General features: G+C 38.1%; 1 protein-coding gene across 1 annotated transcript in view; it reads left to right on the forward strand.

Moving 5' to 3' along the window:
- The window catches only part of SCAMP1 (secretory carrier membrane protein 1), a 68,695-nt gene that overhangs the window by 13,465 nt on the left and 45,913 nt on the right, over positions 1–9,317 (forward strand). Inside the window, exon 2 of the mRNA XM_042447881.1 lies at positions 2,486–2,563. Coding sequence (XP_042303815.1) covers positions 2,486–2,563 — 78 coding nt within the window. The remainder of the gene's footprint in view (positions 1–2,485; positions 2,564–9,317) is intronic.

Here is a 9,317-nt window from a genome sequence, read left to right on the forward strand (position 1 = left end):
TATTTTATAGTACTGAAATTAGCTGCACCTTCCCACAGAGCCCAGTTCCAAAAATGAGCAGGAATAAGGGTTGTACGTATATATTGGCAGGGGACATTGGTAGCAGAGAGCATGTTGCAAGCAAGAGTTTCCAGTTGGTTTGGGCTGAGATACTAAAAGGGATAAGTGGGAGAACTTCAGCCTGTGGCCTAAAGGTGAAATGAGCTAAATTCAATGGAGCTTAAACTTTTCCCTCTTAATACCCAGGATCTTTCCTTGTAAAACATTGCAGGTTGCACAGAGAAACTGGTTTTAGAGACATGATTCTCCCTGACTTTTCTGGCATCTGTGATTCCCCCCCCCCCAAAAAAAAACCCTTATCAGTTGTTAAATCCTAAAAGCTCTTCTTTTTGTATTCTCTCTTGGAATTTACCAGATTTATATTTCATGTTAACACAATTCTGTCTTGTCTAGAGATTTCAAATTTGCCGCAAATTGCTGATGGTTATTTTGACAGGTGTGAGCCATGTTTTTCAGAGTAAAATATGCTTATTTATGATTTCCGTAAATTTGTTGAGTATGTGTTTTATATTTCAGCTTCCTAATTACAGTATTCAGCTGAAAACTGAGCTTTCATGTTCAGAAGGAGCAGCATTCTTCATAACACATTTGTATCACAGATGGGATAGCTCACTAATCATGTTAATCTAGATTTATAAGCAGATCATGGTAAAATGAGAGTGACCTACAGAACAGGGAGAGGGACAGCGTGAATTTTTTCTTCTTTCTATGCCAAATAAAGTCAGTCCTAAAATTTGAAAATATGGTAGTCCTAGGCAAGTAACTCTTTTCCATTTATTATTTATGTGTTTATTAATGGGACACTAGCCACTCTTATCAAAATAATTTTTGTATTGTGGGAATTGTTTAAAAATATAGTTCTTAATAGATAATGTATTTTCTCCCCATAGAACAGTGATATGGCTTAGTAATGTAAGCATGTATCGAATATTAATATAAGACTATAAAGACTCATGGACAGTTTCTAGATGAGTAGACATGTTGGTCTCTTGTAGCATGTTCTGTGGCAACTTGAAGATGAACACTTTTATTACACCACAGGCTTCTGTGGAATTGAGTCAGCTTCATCAGCTGTAAAGAGTGTCATTCTGGGTTGGCAAAAAAAAAAAAAGGGCATGAAATGCCACATATCCACACAGTGATAATTAAAACTTAGATGTACATTTAGTCCCTGGTGATAGAAGTGAATTCCTTGACTTAGTGTTTTCACACTGGATTTTCCCTTTGCAGTTCCTTTGTTTGAGAGTATTATGATAACCTCAGTGGGAAAGTATCCTTCTGTATTACTTCTGAGGAATCCTAAGTGGAACCAGACTGATATTTCCAAATTAGAATTGCTGAAGCAGAAGTAACCATTTATCTTTGGATAATTTACACAACTTGTTTTATGGCCGTGCTTTGCTAAAAATCTCAGTGTTGGAACTTACTTAGTTTCTGCCAAACAAAAATAATTTGTGTTACTTTAAAATAACTTGCGTTAAGAATGCAGTAATGAAATAAACTGTTTTTTGTTGATGCTACAATCCCAAGTTGAGCTGCAGTTCTGTATTCGCCTATCTAGTACAAGTTAATTGTCCCCTATTCAGAATTCCGAAATGAGAAGTACTCCAAATTTCTAACTTTTTTGAGATACCGCACAGGTGGCTTAGTATGTACTTGTATTTGCAAGGCTGAAGAGAGACACAGCTGGAAAAAGATATGTGAAACAGCTCTTTCATAGATCCTCAGTGTGTCTCCAGCCACATTATGTCTCATTGTATGTAAATACAGTGCTCCCTCGGGTTACGAAATTAATTCGTTCCGCGGCCGCTTTCGTAACCCGAAAAGCCTTCGCAAGCCGAAAACCCATAGGCGCTAATGGGGAAAAGCCGCGTTTCGTGCGAAAAAGCGCCGAAAAGCACCAAAAATTTTCTTCGTAACCCGAAAAAACATTCGTAACCCAGAACAGTTATTTCCTATGGGATTTTTTCGTATCCCGGAAATTTCGTAACCTGGGTATTTCGTATCCCGGGGTACCACTGTACAGATAATTCTAAAATTTAAAAAATCCAAAATAATGAACACTTCTGGTCCCAAGCAGTTTAGATAAGGGATATTCAACCTGGATTACTTCCAATAGAACTCAGCAGTATGTACATTACAGTAGACATCCATGCACTGCTGCAAAGTGCTGCTGTTGTTTTATTTTATGTATATCCTGCCTTTCTCTCAGACTGGTATATTGTATGTAATATAACTGCATTATTGACAGCCCAAGTCTAAACATATCTACTAAAATAAGTCTGATTGAGCTCAATGCATCCTATTATCAGGAAAGTTATATGTGGGATTGAAGCTTTTGAAACTTCATCATGAGTATGCTAGGTTTGCATGTGCAGTGTGCAATTGCAGGCTTTCTGTAACTGCTTATTATCTCTCTGCCTAGGATCCTTCGGTTACACAAGTGACAAGAAACGTACCTCCTGGATTAGATGAGTACAACCCTTTCTCGGATTCCAGAACAGTAAGTGTCCCATTATTTCTCTTGAAAAAGAATTTCTAATAATGGATTTTTTTTTTAAATGTGAGACTTGGAATTCATTATAATTTACAAAGTATTGTAAAAACATCCTGGGTTATGATTAATCATGTTTGCAGTAGTTTGCATATTATCTCATGTACTTCTAAAAATGTTAGAGTGTTTTAGAAGTGGTTAGTTTTAAAAAGAGAGAGAGAGAGAGAGTTTATGTTCTGCAAGTATCATTCCCTCGAATAATGAAAACAGATTGAGTGGCAACAGGATTGGATCCTGTTGGCACAGCATACCAAGAGATGGTGTTTGTTGGAATAGGTTGTAAGAGGAAATAAATCAAATAATAGACCTAGGAAGAGGAAAATGAAACAAGGATGAAATAATTGTCACCAAGAAAGTCATTCATGAATGGGAGATTTAATGGATGGAAGGAATCTGTGCTTTCCCTGTGTCTAATACATTTCTAATCTTTAAAAGCCCAATTCTGTCTCACAGTCTGGTTTGACAATACAGATAGCCCTTCCAAATCAGAGATCAAATTTTCTCCTCTTAAGCATAAGCTTCTTAAGCATAAGCTTGTGTATAATCTGCCTAAGAAACCGATAGCATAAATGAAAATGAAAGTCTGAGATCCAAACCACTCTACAACAAGACAGCTGAGCTATTCCTTCCTAGTACAGTATAGGAATAGCTGTTCCTGAAGATGTGGGGGTGACTTTCCAAAGGATCAGAAGATTAAGTTGGGGACTCATAGGACACATGCAGATGTTCTTGAGACTTGAGCTAGGGCTTTCTGGATCCCTGGTATACGAGTAAACTAGGAATAGGCTATTCAATTTTTAATTGAATGTGTCCCAAAATGTGATTCAGGGTAGCTCCGAATACGAATTAATAAAAAGTACAATTAAAACTGACAGAAGGAGGTGTGCAGCCAAGTTTCTTTGGTAGGGAATTCCAGACTCCAGGGCACAGTCACAAAGAAAGCCCTCTTTCATGTCCTCATCAAACATGCCTCTGAAGCTGATGTGGCTGAGAGAGGGCCTCCTGTGAAGATCCCAAATCTGGGACAGGCATGAATGGAAGAGTACAGTCCTTCAGATAGCCTGGATCCAAGTCATGTTGGCCTTTTTACATAAAAACCAGCAATTTGATTGTTTTTTGTTAACAGATTAACCACTGATGCTGGTATAACAAAGGAGTTGTATACTGCTGCAACTGCACTGGTCATCAGTATAGTTACTACATTTGGAACAAGCTGAAGGTTCTAACCACTTCTCATTATCTCCATAATAATGAAGTTGAAGAGTATATTTTGGTATCTCCATCTTTTTGATGGCCACTCCGTTGTTTCAATAGGTCAAAATCATAGCCATGTAATTTTCTGTTATTTGGACCACTCGCTGCCTACTTGGCATACTGTCTTTCTCCCTCTCGGTTAACTTGATACCATCTAATGTTCAGTCTTTTGTTTGCTGTCTAAAAACCCCAAGTTTCACTTTTCAGCCAATTTCACCTTTTGACAGTATTCTAGCACCTATCCCATCATATAAGTGGGGGCTTTCCATATCTGCTGGTGCTGTTACAACTCATATCTTATTTGTGGTTTTTCCATGGGCAGCTGTTTGTTCAAAATGTAAACAGAATGCTAGCCTAGATAGGATTTTTGATCCAGTGAGCTCTAACATTTTGTTACTACATTTTTATATTCATTGTACTGAGAAGTTTCTTTGAGTCTTTTGTGCTAGCAACAAATTAAAAAATAATAATAAAAGCAAATAATGGTCATTAGCATTTACAATTCAAATGTTACTCAGTATTTTATTTCATACCCCCCTCAAGTGCTTAAGATGGTGTATGTGGTGTTCTTCCCCTGTCCCATTTTATTCTCCCAACAATCTTGTGAAATCCAGTATATTAAGCTAAGGCAAAGTAACTGACCTAAGGTCATCTATTAATCTTTGTGACTGAGCAAGATTTTAAACTTGCTTTTATGTGTAACTATAATTTCACTTCCCCTTCCATTGTGAAAAGTCAATTGGATTCTTGAACTGGCTCATATCCCTCCAAAATGCATGTATAGGTATCTGAAAATGAGAACTTAGTCATTTATTTATACCCCAGTGGTTTTCACATTAGCAGCCACTGCTTTGTTCTCAAACCAGGCCTTTCTGCTTTTGCCAACTGATGACTATAATTTCTACCACTGATCATACACTTTATAAACTTATTTATCATCTTTCTGCCCGCCAGGTACAATCCTGCTGAATGTTGACAAAAATGGCTGTGGCCAGAATTTTGTTGATACACATACACTGGTATAAATTGGTGTAGGTGGTGTGAGCAGGAGGAAGATGGTCACTGGCATAGTGTTTGCAAAAGAAGCAAGGCACTGGAGAAGTAGGCTAATTGGAGACAGAAGATTTTGTCTCCTTTCCCTCTCTGCTGTTGCATCACCATGGAGATAGTGCAGCTGCTTAGTGTAGTGGACTAAGAGGTTTCCTGCCCTGTCTTTACTTTTATTTCTTTTACAACTATATTCTTAAACCTGTATCTTCAAAAATAGGGAGGATTAAAGTAAAATATATTTTTCTATGCTATTGGACAAATCAGTTAGTGGAAAATATTTGCAAGTTTTCAAAGGAAACTGTGTTCTTTTTAGGTCAGAAAGTACCTCTAAAGATGGCTTGCTTGGTTTGTGATGTTGCACAAGTTCTATAAGTAACATTATCCTCTCCCATTCTCCCAATATGCTGAATAGATATACCAATCCATTTTTATCATCTGTTTGTCATATTCCCAGAACAGTTTACAAAAGGAATAGAAAGGTGAATGCAGAATGGTTAAAATTACATTTTAAAAGTTTTGTATTAAAAAAATAATCTGTATGGTACCATAAGTGCCATTAAGCTTTCCACAGCTGGGATGCCATGAGTGATAAGGCCTTCCATCTCAGGTGATGTCAAAGGGGTTCTTTATTGAACATATTAAAAAAATGGCTAGGTGTATATGGAGGCAGGTGGTCCTCCCTTCTCCTAAATTGTTTAGGCCTTTAGGTCCACAACAGTGCTTTGAATTGTACTTCAAAACTGACTAAAGCTAGTGGAACTGAAGTAGTACTGCTAAAATATGTTCACACTGTCCAGTTTTTCACTAATCTTGCAACCATATTCTGCAATAACCATAGTTTTTAAATGTATTTTCAAGGCAGTCTCACAGTGTAGCACTTCATAATAGTATTAATCTGGAGGTAATCAGAGCAAGGATACCAGGAGCCAGGGATATTCTGTCACTTAGGTCCAAAACACACTGCAGAAATAATCCAGTTTGAAACCACTTTAACTGCCCAGGCTGAAGGAATTCTAGGAATTTTAGTTTATTGTGGCACCAGAGTTCACTGACAGAGAAGGCTAAATGTCTCACAAAACTACAATTCCCAGAATTCCCTAGCATGAGTCAGGGATGATTTCTGTAATGTGGATTGAACCTTAGCTTCGGTACAACAGGAGAAAGCAAATATGAAATCTCTTGTTTTCTCTAGAATTATAATGCAAGAGATGGTTCTTGATTAAGCACATGAGATGCATTTAAAATATCTTTTGACTCTTATTTAGGAAGAAATATGCATTCGTTTTATCTCAAGTATGTGATAATGTGTGTCTGTATAATTTTTATTGAGGCATCTGCTTCTTATTAGTCATACCAATATGGCTTTTCACAGTGGCTCAGATTGCTGCTTGTAAACAACCTATATACTTTTTATATTAAGCATGAAGCAGTCTTTAGAGCTCTTTTTCTTCAAACAAGTTCTTGAGAGTACTTGTTTTGAAAAATTTATTACATTTCCAAACCCTAATCTTTTTTTTGTAGACCACCTTTTATGTAAGTAGGAGGGGCTTTCTTGTATACAGTTAATCTCATGCTTCAGCTGACACCAGTAATTCCTGAAAACCTTGTGACCTTAGCTGCAGACAATCTTGGTTGACTTCATATACTTTCATAGGAATATTAAAAAACACAGCCCAGTGACTTTAGATATGTTCCTTATATCTTCTGTTTAAAAAACCCCGGCTGTATATCTGTGAAGTAGCTCAATCCCCATATGATGAACTAAGTTTGAATTGTGCATTTAAGACAGGCTGCTTCTGTACTTGAATGCTGGGATGGGAAAAATGGATTTCCTCCCAGGGGTTTTTATGCCTCCCAGTTTTTTGGAATCCCTTTTAAAGGAAAATGTAGCTCACACCTTCTAGGAGCATGGAGGACAGGTCTTAAACACACCCAATTTCTTTTTGGCAGAATGATCATCTTTTCAAACCAGAAGTGGTTTTCCAGGCAAGGGTTACTTGAAAACATGACAGAACTGCCCCCTACAGTTCCTAGAGGCAATGGTGGTTGAGTGTCTGCTTAAAAAAAAAGAACAAGAATGAGGGGTGGGCCATAGTGGGTGTGCATTTCTCAATGTGATCAGGCCTGTTCAGTGTGACTGTATGACTCCTGGACCTGTGACACTTGCTATAACTGCTGATCCATCATCACTTTACACATTTTGTTAATTTAACTAATTTTTGAATGATTTTTTAAAAGGATTTTTATCCTGCTTCTCATCCAGAAAGGTTTTCAGAGCAGCATAGGTATGCTCAGTGATCCTTTCCAGAGACTTACAGATGCAATACAGAAGCAAGGAGGAGAAAGGAAGTGGGGGAAAACAAGCAAGACTGGTGGAATACTTAATTCCTCTCTGTTTGCTGCAGCCTGCTGTTATAGCTTCCCATCGTGAGAGTTGAGGGAGAAGCCTTCAGGAAGGTGGTCCCCTTATGATATTTTAAATTAAATTAAAGGCAACCCTTGAAGTCCCACTGTGGTAAAGTAGTGATTCCAAATTTGACAGAACTTTCAAATATTAATGGCAATACTTTTATAAAAGCAACCTACAATGAAATGTTGCCATTTGGAATGCTCCTGTTCCAAGTCAAAGTGTTCAGTCGACCACTGGGAAAATAGACAGAATGGTGCAATTGTCAGTCACACCTAAGATGTAAGGCAGATCTCTAGACTCTTAAATTGTGTGCAAAAAAAGGAATGGAGCTTACAATATTCCATTTCCCCCCCTGGAGCTAAACCAACTGATAGCCCTTTTATTTTTATGCCTGTAAATCAGCCACAACCATATTTTTTGGTCCAAAATCATGCAAACTGAAAACACTAGAAAGCACCATTCAAACTCAGCAGGATATTCAAGATCTAGCTGACTTCATATTAAGTCATCTGAAGCTGTGCATAAACAATACTAGGAATTCAGCCTAGGAATGTTGGAAATTACTTAGGACTTCCCAGGCACTGGCCTAACCTTGTTCCAGCAGAGTGGATGTGTCCCTGAGAGGTTTGAATCGGGCATAACTCAGATCTTCAGATCCTATGCTTCAGAACTCCTGGCTTTAAAGCTGTGCTATTTCTTTAACACCTGTGATAGAACTGTGACAGGAATTCTATGAGCTGGCATGCTTATTTGCTATCTCCTGAACTGCTTTCCCACCCAGACATCCACCATGGATTCTTCATCCCCTACTGTCTTTGGACAGTACAGTGGGCCCTTGGTATCTACTGGGGTTTGGTTCCAGGAACCTCTGTGGATACCAAAATCTATGGAAGCTTATGTCCCATTAATACAGTGACATAGCAAAAAAGTGTCCCTTGTATAAAATACCACAATCAAGGGTTTTTTTTAAAATTTATATTTCTGTGGAATATTTTCAAGCCATGAATGATTGAATCCGCAGATAAGGAATCCGTAAATACGACAGACCAAATGTATTATTGGGTAGACATAAACAACAATTACTGAGTACAGTAAAGAAAATATGGGTTCATAAAATCATCTGATCACGGTCAGTCATCTATAAAAGCTTGGTCTCAGAGGGAGATAAGAGACAGGCATAGCTCTACCATGTCTAGCCCAGAGACAGATGAAAGGCCCTCCCTTGATTCCAACTGCCATTGCCCTGGCCTCAGACTGAAAGAAGAACTGGTAGTATCTGCAAGAGTTGATCCCTTCCCCACTGCCATTCCTTTCTCCTTTTGTGTCATATATTAAGAGTGAAGGCAGGAAACTGTCTGATTAACAATTTGTAAGCTGCTCTGGGAGCCTTTGTGCCAGAAGAGCAGGGTATAAATACTCTAAATGACATGAAATGTATAATCTAAAAAAGATTTTGTTGCTGTTGATGATGACTATGCAGACTGATGCTGATGTGATTAAGGAGCCCTGGTGATTAAAGAGCCCTGGTGGCGCAGTGGTCAAATGCCTATATTGCAGCCACTCACAAACCATAAGGTTGCGAGTGCAATACTAGCAAAAGGGCTCAAGCTCGACTCAGGCTTGCATCTTTCTAAGGTCACTAAAATGAGTACCGGGGTTATTGGGGTCAATTAGCGTACACTTTGTAAACCGCTTAGGGAATGCTTAAGTGCACTGATAAGCGGTATAGAAATGTGCTTGCTATTGCTATTAATGCTTGCACAATTAATTGACAAAGATTTCTTTTAATGGAGTCAAAGCCCTGGAAAATATTAGTCGCCTTGTAGCATTTAATACCGAACACAGAATTGCTGTTAACAGTACTACTGTAGAATTACTATTATAGCCATGTTGATGCAGTCATGTCTGATATTGGACCTTTCCAGCCATTCCTCCTTTGTTGGGTTATTGCAGGTTAAGAAGTGTGCATTATTATTATTATTATTATTA

Source organism: Sceloporus undulatus, chromosome 2, assembly GCF_019175285.1.
Source record: "Sceloporus undulatus isolate JIND9_A2432 ecotype Alabama chromosome 2, SceUnd_v1.1, whole genome shotgun sequence".
NCBI lineage: Eukaryota > Metazoa > Chordata > Lepidosauria > Squamata > Phrynosomatidae > Sceloporus > Sceloporus undulatus.